At 38.9% G+C, this 17959-nt stretch overlaps 1 protein-coding gene across 3 annotated transcripts in view; it reads right to left on the bottom strand.

Annotated features, from left to right (window-relative positions):
- Cblb (Cbl proto-oncogene B) overlaps positions 1 to 17959 on the bottom strand; it is a 178388-nt gene that overhangs the window by 5968 nt on the left and 154461 nt on the right. Inside the window, exons 14-19 of one of the 3 annotated variants that reach the window (XM_050163450.1) lie at positions 15085 to 15231; positions 12058 to 12155; positions 11811 to 11942; positions 9226 to 9366; positions 5001 to 5120; positions 2606 to 2715 (exon numbers count right to left, since the gene is read on the bottom strand). In XM_050163450.1, coding sequence (XP_050019407.1) covers positions 2696 to 2715; positions 5001 to 5120; positions 9226 to 9366; positions 11811 to 11942; positions 12058 to 12155; positions 15085 to 15231 — 658 coding nt within the window. In that variant the 3' untranslated portion in view covers positions 2606 to 2695. Of the gene's footprint in view, positions 1 to 2605; positions 2716 to 5000; positions 5121 to 9225; positions 9367 to 11810; positions 11943 to 12057; positions 12156 to 15084; positions 15232 to 17959 lie in introns of those variants that run through there. The other 2 variants (XM_050163448.1, XM_050163449.1) reach the window with 2 other exon arrangements.

Below are 17959 nucleotides of genomic sequence, written 5' to 3'. Positions count from 1 at the left end.
CAAAAGAAGAAGTTCAAATGGCCAAAAGACACCTAAGGTCATGCTCAACCTCATTAGCAATCAGGGAAATGCAAATCAAAACAACTTTGAGATATCATCTCACACCTGTCAGAATGGCTAAAATCAAAAGCACCGATGATAGCCTTTGCTGGAGAGGCTGTGGAGGAAGGGGTACCCTCATCCATTGCTGGTGGGAATGCAATCTTGTGCAACCACTTTGGAAATCAGTGTTTCGGTTTCTCAGGAAATTCGGGATCAACCTACCCCTGGACCCAGCAATACCACTCTTGGGAATATACCCAAGAGATGCCCTATCATATGACAAAAGCATTTGTTCAACTATGTTCATAGCAGCATTATTTGTAATAGCCAGAACCTGGAAACAACCTAGATGCCCTTCAATGGAAGAATGGATGAAGAAAGTGTGGAATATATACACATTAGAGTATTATCCAACTCTTATCTCTTAACCACGTAACAAATATCAGCTCTAAATGTGCAGGAGGCCCCTAGTGGTACAGCTCCAAGTCCTTTCCTTTCTTACTGTTGGTAGCTGCTGTATTCTTCAGCGTACACGTCATATTGTGCAATTCACAAAACCGCAACAAACAGATGAGATTCCTTCTGCTTTACAGATGTGAACTGTTCAAGAATGAAGATGGGGTGCTTAGAGGGTTTTCTGATATGAAAGAGCAGCAGGAGCCCAGTGGAGGGCTCTACCAAGGTCATGGAGCTTTCACTGCTCCAGTGCCTTCCACTCCTTTGCTGGCACTGTGGGCCCCTTCACTGCTGGTTCTGTTTTGTTATAAAGGAACCCAATGTGCTTTGGCAATCACTGTTACATTACATGGAGGTGTGATTGTAGATTATGAACTAACTTGGTTTTGGCTTGGCCACTGATTATGTTGGTAATCACAACATAAGCTTGATTAACAGTAAAAGAATAAATGTGTGCATAGCCTACAAAAATTGTCAGAATTAACTTGAATTCTATTAGGCTGATACTTGTCTCTGTGGGATCCTGAGCAAACTGTTAAAGCTTGCTGGGTTTCTTTATTTTATAAATTAAGCTTATTGCAGAGTTGTATGCATTTATTTATATTTATGTATTACAACTATGTTTTCGGGTATATAACAGCATATACATTATATACAGTATAACATATTTTATATGAATAACCACATAGAAAGAATTATATATACTATTCTTGTATGTGAAATGACCTCAATGATCATCATAATCATCTTTCTAAAATAACTGTCAGAATTTGTATTCTACAGTAAATGCTTAATAAATTAAGTATTGCATAACGTATACAGATCATCTGGAAAGTAGAACTTCAGTAAAGAAGTACTATTCTTGAAATAAGCATTAAAACTCTTTGACTAGTAATTTTTTTATGTTCAATAATAGTTGAGAATTAGAAGAAATAATGTGAATTCAACTAAATAAAGAGTGAACAAAATCTCAAAATATATTATAATCTTGTTATCCAAATATAAGTTGCTTCAAAGAATTTTGGAGCCCATTTACACTGTGATATTGAATAATTACAGCATCTTAGACACAGTCTAATCAATAGACACGATTTCACATATGGTTTACAGTGCAATACAAATAAATGAGATTTTGAGATACACAATATTTCAAATACACAAAGAGCAGCAGGAGAGACTGCTTTAGATACTCATGGCAAACACTTCAGCGCTGTGGTTTTAAATCAGAAGTGCGTGAAGGTTTTCAAGAGGCATCAATGACCAGATGAACTGTAAAGCTCAACCACACTGAAATTTCCACCGTGGAAACAAAACTAAGTGTTAAATGCAGTTTACCCTGTCACTAGGAAATCTTCACTCTGCATTTCCAACCCTTGTGTGAATTATAACCATGATTTCCAGCTGAAATCCTCAGAAAGATTACTAACAGAGCTGTCTGCTCAATAGTCCTTCAATTTTCCATTAAACTAATAATAGAGGAAACCAGCACTGCAGTTCATCCCCTTTATAACAGCATCCCCTTATTATGTCAGTATATTTAGCAATTAAATAATTTCATATGAGTCATGGAACATTCTAGCATTGTTTTCAAGTCCTTGAACTACTTTTTAACTGCTAATACCATGAATAACCTCTGCCAGGGCTGACGCTGCAATATAAGAACAAGCAGTTTGGAGTGTTTAAAGAGTCCAAACCGCTGCACGATGGGTGTTATGACATGAGAAAAGCAGCATGAACATTTTACAAAATTACATGCGGCGACTGGAGACACGAGCTACATGGGAGAGATGAGCTCACGTACAGAAGTCGTTCACTGGCAGAAAGTTGCCTCAGTATAGAAGGAAGTGATTTTAAAATAAATCAGTGAAATTTTATTTTTTGCAGCTGCTTTTTATCATGATCATTTGATGAAATACCAACAGTAACATTTTTTAATTTATGAAATACTTCCTTTGAGGGGAATGAACAAACTTGAAATTCCTTTTAGCTACGTAGATGCACTTATACACATAACATTATTAAAAGGACGAGAGGTTTCTATTTTATTTTATTCATATCTATTTATTCATTCATTTATTCATTTTTTTTTTGAGGCAGGGTTTCTCTGTGTAGCCCTGGCTGTTCTGGAACTCACTCTGTACACCAGGCTGGCCTCAAACTCAGAGCTCCTCCTTCCTCTGCCCTCAGAGTGCTGGGATTAAAGATGAGCATCATCGCCTGGCAGAAAGATATTTCTAAATTGATGAAACTGTATTTTTGAATTCTTCAAAACCGTTCTTTTCATAGTTTGTTGATAAATAAGCAACTATCAAGTATTTATATAGCTCCAAAAGGTCATAGACATTCAACGTGTTAGAATTAGCAACCACACCAGAATCCTTGTTAGGTCATATAAAAGAGACTTTGATAAGAATAGATTATTGTGGAACAGAGTCCTGAGGGCACATAGCATCCAGGTCAGGTTTTAACTGAGGACATCTACTCCAGAGGTGAGTACAGATGTGCAGGTGTGGAAAACTAGCATGCTTCCTGTTAACAAAAACAACCCAGAAACAGGGAATTGTTTCTGTGCTTTGCTAGTGTCTGCAAAGTTTAGGATGAAATATTTGATGCTACAGCTGGATTTAGCCCTTAATACTTAGTATTTCTTAGGGAAAAACTAGTTCAATCAGGTTAATTGGATGTTTCTGTGTTTGCTACTCCAAGCACTCTTGAGATTTCTATTGTATTGCTAACCCTGATCCAAACAGTAGAACACCTGCAGGATGTTCCTGTGCCTACAACACCCACATGCTACAGAGCCAACACCAAAGAATCTGTGAAAACTGTCTCACAATAACTCTACTCATGACTTGTATACCTATATTTTGACACAGTTGATGGTGCTGAATATATTTCAAGTCAGAAGTGGTGCTTTTGCCAAAGGTCTATCTTAACAGTATTTCATTAATGGCTTTGCTTTCTCATCCATACAGGACTGGCAGATGTTTTCACTCATCGATTTCCAGGCTTTCTCATCAGTCTATGTTTTATTTGGAAATACACCCTACACACAGAAGATCTGAGTGGCTAGATGTGAAATGGACAACATATAAATGAAAACTTGAAGAGGTCAATGGGTTTTCAGGTTAACACCGCTGGGGCTTCAGAGTGAACTCTGCATCTCTTGTATGGCCCCATGGAGGATCTACAATGCTGATAGTCCCTGGAGCAGCTCAATAATCTTTATTCAGAAAGTACCAGGTATATGACTATTACATTTAACAAATCTTCAGTGAATTGATTTGAGCTTAAGAATAAAAACTGAAAATACCGAAATCCTACAAAATCTAGTGAAAGACTTCTGATGTTTACAAAAAGGAAACAAATATGTTGCTCATGAAACCAAGTATCCAACTTAACAAAGACATCAGTGACTAAGTGTCCCTTCCATGTCCCCATCTATATTCTTATATGTGCTGGGCATCCTTCTGGATATCTGTGTATCACTTAAATAGTTTGTTTGGAGACAGGGTTTCGCTGTACAGTCCCCTTGTCTTTAGTATGTCAATATGTATAGGTATGTTCTTCCATACATTGTAAGGCTTCTGCTTCAGGTTCTAAGTGCTGGGCTTACAGTGATATGGTGTGGCTCCATTTCTTGTTCTTGCTTGTATTCTTCAGTGCGATGATATTTGTGGTTGCTGAGTAAGTTGTGAGTGTGAAACTTTCAGGAAAGGGATTAATATTGATTAAAAGGTCCTGCACTTCACAATGCCTGAATAGGGAGATGGTCACCTATGGAGAAAGAAGTAGGTTCTCACCAGATACCAAATGGCTGGCCCTTTCTCTTGGCCTTCTCATCCTTCAGAATGTAAGAAATGAATATTTGCTGATTAGCATCTAGCCAGTGGTAGTCACTCTAGCAACCCAGGGTGACACTCTTAGCTTGAGAGTTAAGACCCAGACAAATGAGTCAAGCAAATGAGTGAATGATGAAATCTGAGGTAATAACAATTATCAGGCACAACCTTTCTCTACATGACACCCTGTCTTGAAAAACCGACCAACCAAAACAAACAAACAAACAAACAAAAAACCAACCCACAAAACCAAATAATAGTAACACTGGCTTGGTATTCCTTCTAGAGAGATGCTCGTCTTGATGTGAAATGAAAGAACACAGCATGGGCCGACGTACAAAGAGACTTTCTGTATTTCTCAAATCTGATGAGACGAAATGGAAGGTAAAAGAAAGAATATGCCATGAAACAACGACTGCGCACTTACTGACGGTTCACACAAAATAGTAAGCCTCCTTTTTCCTCCCCTGAGGCAGTTTTCTGGGTGTTGCTTTCATAGGTATGCTTTAGAAGCCAAACACAAAGGATGCTGAAATAAGTGAATGCTTGGGTGTAGTGCAATAAACTAAAGACAAGGCCACAGAGCGAACAGTGATACAGCATAAAAATGTGATACAGTATAAAAGAGGACACCATTGTTATTGTTCCCAGTCAACTCACCGGAAGATGAAGGGAGCTGGTCATAGTCCTGGGAGGCTCTGTTGGGCTTGATGCTGTCTCCTGGTGCTCTCCTGGCAGGAGGCAAGGGAACTTGGCCACTTGCTGGCTCAAAAAAGGGATCTTGAAAATAAAGATATTTTTTTAATTAAAAGGATGTTTTCAATTGATTGGCTGAAAAAAGAACTTTGGGAACTTGAGGACTGTAGATTCCGATAAAATGGATTAGGCAACTGATTTCCTGAGCAATCATAACTACTTCGACTATGTGGGTTTTGTAATTCATCCATTTGTTCAGGGATGCTACTTTTTTTTTTTTTTTTTTTTTTGGTTTTTCGAGATAGGGTTTCTCTGTGGCTTTGGAGCCTGTCCTGGAACTAGCTCTGTAGACCAGGCTGGTCTCGAACTCACAGAGATCCACCTGCCTCTGCCTCCCGAGTGCTGGGATTAAAGGCGTGCGCCACCATCGCCCAGCTGGGATGCTACTTTCTTGACTTCAAAATTAAGACTACATATTTTTATTTCTCTTTTCAGATCACTTATTTAGCCCCCTCTTAACTCTAATTTCTTTCCCCCACATAAACTCTTCAATGAATAAAAGCTGCTGAGAGGAAAGCATGAAAAAATATAGTATCCACTTTGCCTCTAAGAGTATTGTTGGATCGCTTGAGCTCCTTAAGCTCTGTGTCAATTTAATGTAAACAAACTTAGAGTTCGGAATTTTTAAATGAATTAATGAATGTACAAATATCTGTAAATGTAAGATTTTTTTTTATTCATTGCACTATATTGGAAGTTCCAAAATATGCTAATACCTAGTTGTCAGCCTGGCTCACTGAATAGTAAATTCAACTGCAAAAAGAAAAAAAGAAAGAAAAAAATTCCATTACTAAAAATAAAGTTTAAACACACAGTATAAATGCACTTTTTAAAAACCTTGCCATATAAAACTGTGAAACATAAATTATAGATTGAGAAATCATTTCATTAAGAATGATATAATTCATTCTGTGGAACTAAAGAGAGAACACGGGTCTGTGCTGGCAGAAGTCACTAGCAGAGCAAGCCTACCTGCCTTAAAATTAGTACTGTGTGGCTGAAAGCCTTAGCACCCTCTCTGTTCTAAACAAAAGAATAATAAAAACATTTTCTCTGACATCTTCGGCTCACTAAAAATTTCCACTCTCAAGTTTCCCTCATATTACTTTCTTCTGCGTGTACTATCTCGGAAGTTATTCCAAGTTCTTTGAGGGCAGAATTTTTCTCACTTCTATGGTTCATATGAGATCTCCTTACTCGAAGACATAGCAACAGGCAAAAAGCTTGGCAACTAGCTTATGCTCATTCATATTTTAACTACTAAAAATAAATCCATGCAGATACAGATTTTGCATAAAGAAAGATAGGCTGTAAATACATATAGTTGGTTCTTCATTTGAATCTGACAACAGTAATAGATAGAATGTGATAATTTAAGAAGAATTGACATGTTCTTAAACTTGTCTATTTTCATATGAATTTCTGACTAGAAAAGGTAAGCACCATTTAAAATCATAATCTAATTATTATTTCATGTACTCTTCCTGCGGCAATTACCACCAGCTTTATCGTGCCTCCAGAGTACCCACACTTGCTTACGGCTGTTGAGCCAAGTCACAGGCTTCCCAGATATGTCTATGTCATTTCTAGACAATCACTGTGAGCTAATGAAGTTACAATCTGTAGATATTTCAATATTATAAATGGGCTACAAAATACACAATTGCAGTTTTTAAATGTCTTCCATTAAACCATTTTACCTAAAGAGGGACACACTAAATTATTATGACCACAGCAAAAACACTTAGGATCTGCTCCTTCGCCACAGGCTCAACTGTGTCCAGCTAAGTTGCTCCTTGTGAGGTACAAGGAGAAGGTGTGTTCCTGCTGAAAGTTATGAAACTGAGCTACTGTCTCAAAGGAAACAGCACTATGCAGGATAATTACTAGCTGTCCTCTGATAAGGAAAATTTGAAAATCAATGAAGCTTTGGCAATTAGATTCTTTAAAAACTAAATAAGCCTTTTTAGGATTAAAATATACAATCTGAAAATGCTTCAGCCAATTGTAATTATACAGTCATACATTATTTGAGGACATAACACACAATGCGATCAATTTGCTAAAGAAGCAATGTAGTACTGAGCCTAATTTAAGCACAGGAAGGAAGGTCCCTCCTGACTTCTTAGAGCAAATTCCCAGAAGATGCTGCTGCACCGCAGGAGAACGGAGTGTTGCTCTCGCCCTGGAACTTCTCACATCTGAACACGGCGGCCTCCACATGGGAAGGGCACCACAAACAACTTCCCTCATCTGACTTGAGTTCTGTAAGGGCAACCTCCCAGATGGCACAAGCTCTCTGGCTAGTCTCATCACGGCAATGATTCGATAGGCTTGAGTAAATCATACCCCGAGTCCTTTTCCAACCACCTGATATTTCTTTGTATTTTATTTATGCAGACAAACTTGTATGTCTCCAAGTTAAAAATACTACTTCTCTTTAACAAAGTCAGCTTCAGTAGACTTGAAACTTGAATTGTGATTTTAAGATTGGATATGGACTTCAAAAGAGATTCTAGGTTAGAGGAACAGCGAGAGAAATCTATAATAAGGCTGCCAAAGACACGGTGCATCCCATGCCCTTCAAAACGACATTCATGCAGGGTGTGATCAAGACTTAAGCGCTGTCCTGGCTTTGTTCCTTAAGCACAGGCCCTGGCACGAACTGCAGAAATGCCTATTTCAACCTTCCCACACAAAGGAATGCTTCCTTTCTCTTTCTTTTTTGTTACACAGAAAAGGAGGCAGCACATATGCCCAGCGGTTGCCTTGGGTTTGGAGATAGCAAATCAAGGAGCTTTTGTTGAGGACTTGCGTTTTGTTAGTGTTTGATTGGCTTGTTAGAATGGATGGGCCACACACGGTAGTGGGAATTATAATTTTGCCAAAAGCAATCTTGTGTGAAAGCACAAGCCGGAAAGCATAAAGGAGGACCCGAGCTGCATCTCTGCATGGCTTCCCTTCCTCCCCGCACTGCAGCCATGGGGTCTCTTTGTAGAAAGGCAGTTCCTGCAATCTGAAATTTGAACTACGGAGACGTCCCCGGGTGGTAAGGCTGGCATGCCAGACCTGACTCGGCTGTGTAGGGCATAGAAGGCTGGCATACAGAAACAGGCATTTAGTATAATATTTTGAGAAAATGCATATCTTTTTGTAAGGTATCTATCTTGTCTTTAAATTGGGAGTTTATCTCAAGGAACTCAAATCTCAGGATTGCGAACTAATTAAGAACATCCTAGACAGCACGGAGACGACAGAGGAAGGTGGGCAGCGGAGTGCTGCACTGAGTCTAGTATGTGCATCTTTCATGAGGTTTTACTCTCTGAGTGGAGAGCTGCCCTAAGCAGTGTGGCACTGTATTTTTCTAGAAAGATGATTAAACATTCTGTAAAATGTAACAAAATATTTTCTGCTAGCTCTTGGAGGTCCTGACTTTGTTATAAAAGAAGCCAGTGAACAGAGACCTCATGAATCAGGATTTAAGTCATGCATATTAGAGGAGTGCAAGGAAGCCAATCAGAAACTGCCTACAACTCAGCATTGAAGAGTTGGGACTCCATGCTTGACTTAGGACACTTGATCTTGCTTAGGCAGCATTGTGGGAGTCCATAAACTGCATGACGGTAGACCCCGCCGGCACCTGAAGGCATTTCTTGCTTTGTTTAACATGCAGAACACGTGCCCTTTGTCCTTCCCTTCTTTCTTTTTCTTCAGAAATTTCCTAACATATTTACGATGTATAATATACAAGCCAGTCCCAACTCCCTCCCACAAACCTTCAGCTTTCTCCTCCACCAGTGGGTGTCCTGTCCACCTTGGCATCGCTTTTATAAATAGTAAATCACCCACTAAATTCAACTGGTGTTGACTCCGTGTGCACGGGTGTGCGGTCAGCCACTGGGTGATGAATAACCACTATGATTCCTTATTGATCTTTCCATCCTTGTGCTATTCCACCATTAAGTCAATCCAGTGTCAAGCAAACCAGCCAACCACTGTTCTCACTACCGAGGAGTCTTTCTGCTGATGTGGCAGGTATCGGGAACCACTAACACGAATTTGGCGGCATAATCTCAGAGGTACTTTATGTTAAGAGAGAATGCTTTCTTGGCTTTTCACCCACTCATACCTGAAGGAAGAAGGAAAAGGTCCTGTCCTGAGGAAGGTCGGCTACTGGAGCCTGGAGGTTTCGAATGTTCAATGAGACTATGTCTTGCCGGAGGTGGGGGAGGAGGGAGAGATGGGGGGAGAGCATCAAAGGCATCTTCACCTGCATTTAAAGGAAGGTCATTATCAACACTAGAACTTCATTAATCAAAACACAGAGTCAAGCAAAAGCCAGGACCCTTTTCTCCCATTACTTCTAAGTTCCCTTGCAATTTTCATTCAACAGTTCACTGACATTCATAATGGACTTGACCATTTTGCGGAAGAGTGTGGAAAGAAAATACATATACACAAACAAAAGACTGAAACACCGCCATGAAACTTTTTTTTTTCTGTTTCCTGAGCCTTTGTATAAAAAGGAGCATTTGCAACTATGCATCAGCTCATGGTCCCGTGGTCATCTCTGTACTATTAGTATACTAGAACTCTGAACTGAAGACCATGATCAGCAGAACAGAAATCTCTAAGAAATAAAGTAAGTTCGTTACCTCTCATGAGAAAAATCACACCATGCACATATAATTTAATGCTGGGGAACACTTCCAACCGTCCCCTCACAGTTGACCCACTGAACTGTAATCACTGACATTGTACCAAACATTTGGTTTACCAACAAAGAACACACAGCACATGCACAGTGCATGAGACTGCATTGTTTACACAGCAGTCATCTCCAGAGAAGAACATGCTAGTGGAGATCTCCCCAAAGCTAGTTACCTTCATGTATGCATTTCTAAGGTTTACTCAAGGTATAAACAATATTGCAGCGCGGCCTTATGTCTATGGACTTATCCCTGCCACATTTTGTTAGACAACCCAGAGTCTTTCTTACCTTGAACTTTAAGAAAAAATAAATAAAGGGAACTGAATATAGTTTCTAAATATGTATGTCAAATGTGCTGTTAGTGAGACAGGCTATCTGTAAACAACTTCATCGGTTATTAATAAAAATCACATGTATTTAAGTTGAATGTATTAAACATAAGTACTTTAAAGTGAATTTGCTTTTGTTGTGCTTGATTTGCAAAAGTATACAAAATTTGATTGAATCATCATAAATATTTTTTAATTGAAAGTATTTGAGGATATAGGAGAGATTTCTTACCATTCTAGGCTCTTTCTGTCACATAATCAAATCCTAATCTTTTATTTTCTGTCCCTAAGTATCAGAACCATGCTAGAAATCGGGTGATATGAATATCAAATCTTAAGGTGTTTAGATTCTATCAAAGGGAGGTGGACCTATTCACAGACATTTATGACTGACATGTCAAAGTGTCTGGTTGGTCTTATGAAAGAGAGGTTACGACAGAGAGAAGAGAAATACAAATTGCTTCCATGAGATGCTGACAATCAGGAGTGTGTGGAATACCAGAGGCTTGGACACAGATATTCGGGAAAATTAAGAAGTGAGTGTCCTCAACTGAGTAAACAGCAGGAAGCAATGCACAGGGCAAGCTAGAGGAAGGTCCAAGGACAAACACAAGCTGTAGCGTCTATTCTAACAACTGAAGAGCAACATCATCGGCTACCAATGGCAATTATATTGAACAATAAAACATGACTTCACAAGATGAGATGCAAACACCAATCCCTGACAGACACACAAAGAAGGATATGAAATAGTGTTATCTACACCATAGAGACTTGAGTAATGGGTCAAGACCCAAAACAGAGAAAAAGCAAACAAGGAAACAAGACTATAGACTAGAAATTAGGAAGAATTCGGGCAAATAAAAAAAAAATAGAATAAAACAAAACAAAAATCCCTGACCAATAAAACAGAAGCAAAAGTCATTGTAACTGGACAGTTCAAAATACTGACCAGTGGTACATATCAGGAAATATAAAAGTTCCTTTACTATTCTTGGTGATTCAACAGACAATTCAAAAAAGCTTACAAATGGATTAAACAGAACTTGTTCTTGTTATCTAGAATGAAATATATACTTTTTAAAATAATTTAAGCAACTTGAGATGACCTGGCCATTTCATGCTGAAGTAGTGTAGCTCATGTTTACTAAGAATGAGTCCGGATGGAGGAGACCCGCCTTACCACTCCAGACCCGCATTACCACTTGAATGGCCCTGGGACACAGACCAGGGGAGTGAGCAGCACTCTTGAGTCTTAACACTGAATCTAATCTAGAAGAGAAAACCTCATGAAATCCTCACTGATGGTCAGTTCTTTTAGGTCATTATTTTGTGAAGGTTTTGAAAGGATTATGTAGTTGAAATATAGCTTAAAACAAACTAGGTTAAGTATTTTGCTCTGATTACAAAAGTAGTGTGTTATAATAGAAAATTCAGATACATTAAAAATTCAAAAGATGCTATGAAAACCAATTAAATTTCACAGCTATTCCCTAGACCATTAATTTTTCTGGTAGAGTGACTGTCACATGAATGCAGAAGCCACCATCACCTGGAGGACCATATTAGGCAAATTCTCAACCCAGAGTCTGCATTATGCTGAACTCTTAATTCTAATAATGCAGATACAGAGAGGAGGGGAGGGGTAGTTTAAGCTGTGTTTAAAGTTTCAACCTAATGGAGGGATGAGAAGATCATAATCAGAGGGCGTCCTGTTGAGTGAAGAACCTTGCTTTGGGTTGTCCCGGGGTGGAGGCCTGGCAGGTGGTAATGGCACTGGATCAGAGGCTGAATCAAAAACATCTCCTAGAGGATAACACAAAACCTTAATGTATTTTCAGTATGAAAAGAGAAGGGAACTTTGCCTTTAATTCCAGCCAGTAAGATGTATATTGCAAAGGAAAATATATTCCATACATACCCTTCAAATAGATGCCTAACTCTGGGGTGTTTGATCTCTTCATCTCTGAAGGCGTACCATGAGTTCCATTCAACAAACAGTGACCATTATCACAAGACCTAATGTGGAGACCAGAAGGCAAGAATCATTTAAGAGTCATGGCGGGCGTGAGGTGAGGGTCACAGGGGTTACTGTCATACCTACAAAGGTAATAAGAATACAAACCCAATTGTCTTTTATGAAAGAAAGTACTAGTAACACTATGCACCTACCCTGACATGTGCTTTATAACCAGGTGTAAATGTCTGAAGGTAAAAGTGTCTCTATCCAACTGAAACTAGAGCCATTAAAACTAGCAAAGGGTAGTAAAAACATAAACCCATCTGTGCAGAGAATATATTATATATATAATATATATTATATATATATAATCTTTGAAAGATTTTAGTTGCATCTGACCAATGTTCTGGTCATTGAAAGCTACGAAAGCTCTAATGGCCTCAATATTTGCTGATGACATTGAATATGTTTGTTTATGCAACTTAAGCATTCTGTGAAATAAAATTTGACTAGGGCCTTAAAAGAGAGGGACGACTGTAAAGCAGTCAACAATTTCCTTGAAGTTTGACCTGGAACACTCAAAGACCTGCAGTGTCTGAACCCACATCACTGCCTCTCTGACACCTCAGGGAAGTGATGTCAGCCAAGTCCCATCAAGGGTTTTAATCCAGGTAAACATTAATTCAGCAGACAGGCATAATTTTGCTGTTGGCAACAATACACTGGATGAAACTAGGGCATGGATGGATGTACGAGGGCTGGGAGACACTGCATACTTGTCCTTTAGCATCTGGCTTAGTAACAGCTGGCTAACAAAGAGCCGCAGAAACGGAAGTTTCATAATTTCTTTTGAATTATTCCGATATCTTAGAGCAAAGTAAAAGTACATACATAATGGAGGAGAGAGTGGATATTTCAATAGCTACTGCAAGAGTGATTCGTCGGAAATTCATTTCTAGTCTCTCTGGTGGCCACTTCTTTTTAATGGGCAAGATATGGTTCATTTAAGAATAGTTACGTATTGAATCTTCATAATGATGATGGATTTTGCTGAAACTGAATTGAATTATTCATTTACTGTTTCACTTCCCACATATTGACAATTTTTTTTTGATGTTCCAAAGGGGGTGGGGTGAGTGGCATACAAGGAAAAGGAAGTGCTATGGAGAGGAAGTCTTGTGCAGATGACATGAGTTCTCCCACCACCCATTGATTTTTGAGAACAAATTAGATAAATAATTCAATACAATTAAGCTTAAGGATTAGCAACATTTATTACTTGTCTATAATTGGTGGGAGATAGTTATGATGGTCATAATTCAAATTTACTTTCAGTATCCAAAAGGCCAGTCACTGAAATCTCATCCACTATGACTTGATAATTAAAGTTTGATGAAGTAAAATGGTATCCGTCAGTCTTCCATCCATGAAAAGAATGGGAATCCCAAAGAGACCAAAAAATTCCTGTCTAATTTCAGTTTTAAATAATTGCTTCACAGTAGTAGGAGCCAAAGAACTGGAATTTGTTAGCAATTTAAACTTGACAAGAAGGCGAGACTTTCCCCCTACTAGCTTACTGGGTGCCAAGAGCTCCCAAACGATCTCCTAGCTATTTTCTTCTCAATAACACTCAATGCCATGGTTAATAAGAAATAGGTACTCTTGCCATAACAAGTGAGAATGCAGATGTCAGCACATCACTAAGTCTGGGCAGTAACTGTCCACCAGCATCCCTTATGGGACACAGCTCTGGTTAAAAAAAGATCTTAGCCAGGAGGTGGTGGTACATGCCGTTAGGCCCAGAATTTAGAAGGCAGAAGGAGGAGATCTGAGTTTAAGGCCAGCCTGATTTACAGTTTGAGTTCAAGGGCTCTGCCAAGGCTACATAGAAAAACCCTGTCAAAAAACAGAACTTCCTTTTAAACCTTGTGAAACACCAGAGAAGTGTTTTCACCTCCAAAGAAGGAAATACAACTCATAAAATGCCATCAGCCGACTGACCTGGCCTCCGAATGAGACAGGACACTAAGTAAAGTTGGGAGAGATGGCTGATGGGTTCACTGTCTCCCATCACTCAGTCATCAGGAGGCTCCAGGTGGCAGGGCCACCACCAGCAGGGACTGAGAAGAGCTGAGCCAAGCATAACTCTTGAAATATTATGCAAGGGGAACCCAAGCTCAGAAAACAAGTTTTAAACCTAAGAGTAGATTGTTACATACTGGACAAGTCAGTAAAATGAAAATTATTATGTAAACGCGATTACAGAGAAGAATAGTTAGATATAGTTATATGCACGAGAAGCCATGATTTAGCTTAAAGACAAACTGACATGTCAATACATGTAAGCCATTATTGATAACTCTTATAAAAGTAAATGTGACCGACACTTCAAAGACCAAGAATGTCTGATTACAGCGAGGATAGTAAAAAACAAAATGAAAAAGAAAACTCACGTTCTTCATATTCTTCTCCCACCCAAGAGGAAGTGAAAGAGTACTTTGTCCAAAAAGAAAGTTGAGAGAAGGGACTTTAGCCCTCCCCACTGTCTTATGATCTCAGTAGAAGCACATTACACATCAAGAAGGGAAATGGATAAAAATTACACTAATCTGCACATAATGAAGAAAAATTCTAAGGAAGGTTGACCTAGCACCTTAATATTAGTTTCTACGCAGTAATATTTCTCCTTGATACATATGCTTGGAGCTGATGAAACCCATTAAAGTATCATGGAAAATGCATGCATTAATCATCATTACATGTAAGGTATAGCTACATTCTATTAGATCGTAATTGGCTTTTGCCGGGGTGGTGTGTGTGTGGGGAGAACAAAATGAAGAAAATAAATAGGAATGATAGGGTAGAGAGGAAGTTACAGACTTCTAGCCAAGCACGTTAAGGTGGACCTGCAGAGAAATAGTCCCATTCTTGACAGTCTGATGATGCTTATGCAGATGCAGGATGGTACAAGGATGCGCATCTTCTTACCGGACAGGAGGTTTGACATTATGACAATGAGATGGTTGTGAATTCAGGGAAACGGGGTGGGATGAAGGAATCTTGTATTCATCATCATCTTCCTCTACCGTGTCTCTTGTTTTCTCCGAGAGACAGTTTGCTAATGGACCAGTACACCTACCAGAGGAAAAAAAAATCCAATCTGTTTTAACCATCATACATATTCAGAGCAGGGTGGTCTGATATGACATACACAAATAAGGAAGCTACTTTGTCACTTGCATTTTTCAACTATAAACTACTGTTCTTACATCCAACGTAAATGGAAAAGCCTTGAAACATTGGTAAGATAATATATTGATACCTATGGTTTTTAAAGGGCGCATTCAAGTGAAAAAAAGTAAACTATGAAATAAAGAAAGGGCCTTATAAACATGAAGTTCTTTGAAGGCTCAACCTTAAGTCTCTGGCTATTACCAGGAGTTTAAAAAGCTACAATGAAAGAAGCAACTTTGTTGTGAACTGATGATCCTAGTGCTAGACTTCATCCCATAGCAGTAACTAAGAAATAAATGACCAGAATTAGAAGCAGATAATCACCGAATTCATTAAACCTCTGAATTTGAAATGCATTATTTTTATAATTTGCAATATGTAACTGGTAAAAGGAGTTACAATGAATGATACCATGATAAATTTGAGCTTTTTATTTCATCATTTGGGTAAACACATAAAAGTGACAAATACTCTACTTCCTATGTGGAATTTAATCTAACTCTGAATTTCCCTAGAAAGATTTCAAAAGAAAAGTGTTCAAAGCCAAGTTTGTAAGATACTAGAAACACATGGAGCCAAATCCATCTTAATCATGAACTTCACAGGAAATGTTTCTTTAAAAAAAAAAAAAAGTGCAATGCTTCCTTAGAAAAAGTGCAGTGTTGCAGCACCTTCTGTAGAGGGAGCAAGAGCCCTTTGGTACAGAAGGCAATCAAGTCTATGCATTTTTCATTTTCATTTCTCCTTTGCCACAAAATATACTTTTCCATTTTGATTTCTTCTTACCACAAGCTGAGTGTCCCTATCTGAACTCCTTGGAACTGAAATACTTTTTCAGATTTTTTTTTCTTCATATTTTGGAACATTTGCATACCTTACCAGTTGCGTATCCCTAAAGTAGCTTTTTATTTTGGAGAATTTTCTAGAATTATTTCACTCAGGTCAGTTAGGATGAGCAATTGTTACAATGGTAAATAATATCAGAGGTGTTTTGTGTGTGTGAATGTATGTATGTGCCCAGGTGACCATTTGAAAGATATTTTGGAAAGTCCAAGGTGGTTTTTTTTGTTTGTTTGTTTGGTTTGGTTTTTCAAGACAGGGTTTCTTTGTGGCTTTGGAGCCTGTCCTGGAACTAGCTCTTGTAAACCAGGCTGGCCTAGATCCGCCTGCCTCTGCCTCCTGAGTGCTGGGATTAAAGGTGTGCACCACCACTGCCCAGCAAAGCCCAAGGTTTTTAAGTTTTAACTGTATAGATAAACTTTAGAGAGTTCAAGGATAAAAGAGAAGTCTCCTTTAGGAGTTTTCAAAAGTCTATATTTCAATTTTTCTTTGAAGAAGTTTTCAGTACTAGTTTTTAAAGCTGTATTTGTTAGAGGTGCTTTAGGATCAAATGACGGTTAATGGTGACCTAAGACCAGAACACAGCTATGACATTCATTAATAAACGGAAGTGTTGCAACCAATATGGTTGAATCTTGGAAGACACACCCAACGAAAGGTAGGAAAGTACATAAGTATCAAAACGAAGACCTGACAGTGTTTTAGTAGGGGCAGAAACAACAACTGTATTTTCTTGCAAATTCTAAATTCTTACAAACAGACATCCTTCAGTTACTACTGCATCAACCAGTATGTCTTTCTAACCAGAGCCGAGTGCGGCCTGCATGCATGCATCGACCAGTATGTCTTTCTAACCATAGCTGAGTGTAGCCTGCATGCATCGTCTACGTCCTGGTGTGCTCCCAGTGTGGCCTGCATGCATCGTCTACGTCCTGGTGTGCTCCCAGTGTGGCCTGCATGCATCGTCTACATCCTGGTGTGCTCTCAATCTCAGTACACTCTACTGTTACACAACTTATGTAGACCGTGCACAGAGAAGATTCAATAACCACACCAATAGCAGAAATGGTCAAATCTGCCACAGGTTACTCCAAAGAAGTGCTTCATTATGAACAATGAAAAATAATTTTTATTTACATTACATTATTATTTATGTGTATTGTGTGGTCATGCCAAGATATGTGTGGAGGTCAAAGGACAATTTGTGGGATCAGTCCTTATTCTCTCCTTTCGCCATGTTGTCTCCAGGTAAGATTGTCAGGCCTTGCAGCAAACACCTCTATCCACTGACTGGATATTTTTCCAGTGCAAGAATGGACAATTTAAAATGTCTTGCCTGGGTAATTCTAGACTTTACCTTCACCGACAAAAGATCTTGTCTGGCTAGTCAGAAATGACTGATGTAAATATGAAAGGCAGGAATTCTATGAGACAATAAGGACTTACTGTCAGAAATTACTAGATGGAGATTTTATCAGGTTAAATGGATTTTAGTGTGTCGTAACCAGCAGTGAAGAAAGCTGTGTGCTCTTTATTGAAATATGAAAAATACATACTGGTATTTCCCATTTATTATCATTTTAATAAAGTCCTTTTAAAAAGTTCCCTACTGCTGCTGAGAAGCCAAGGACAATGCCACTGGGTCTTGATCCTACTTCATGTTCTGGCATTGTGGGAGCCTAGCCAGTTTGGATGTTCACCTTCCTAGACCAGGATGGAGCGGGGAGGACTTTGGACTTTCCACAGGGCAGGGAACCCTGACTGCCCCTCAGACTGGAGAGGGAGGGGG

The sequence above is a fragment of the Alexandromys fortis genome, unplaced genomic scaffold, assembly GCF_014885135.2.
Source record: "Alexandromys fortis isolate MF-2015 unplaced genomic scaffold, M_Fortis_MF-2015_v1.1 scaffold_131, whole genome shotgun sequence".
Taxonomy (NCBI): Eukaryota; Metazoa; Chordata; class Mammalia; order Rodentia; family Cricetidae; genus Alexandromys; species Alexandromys fortis.
The sequence above is the reverse complement of the archived record's forward strand: the minus strand, read 5'-3'. Positions and strand labels throughout refer to the sequence as shown.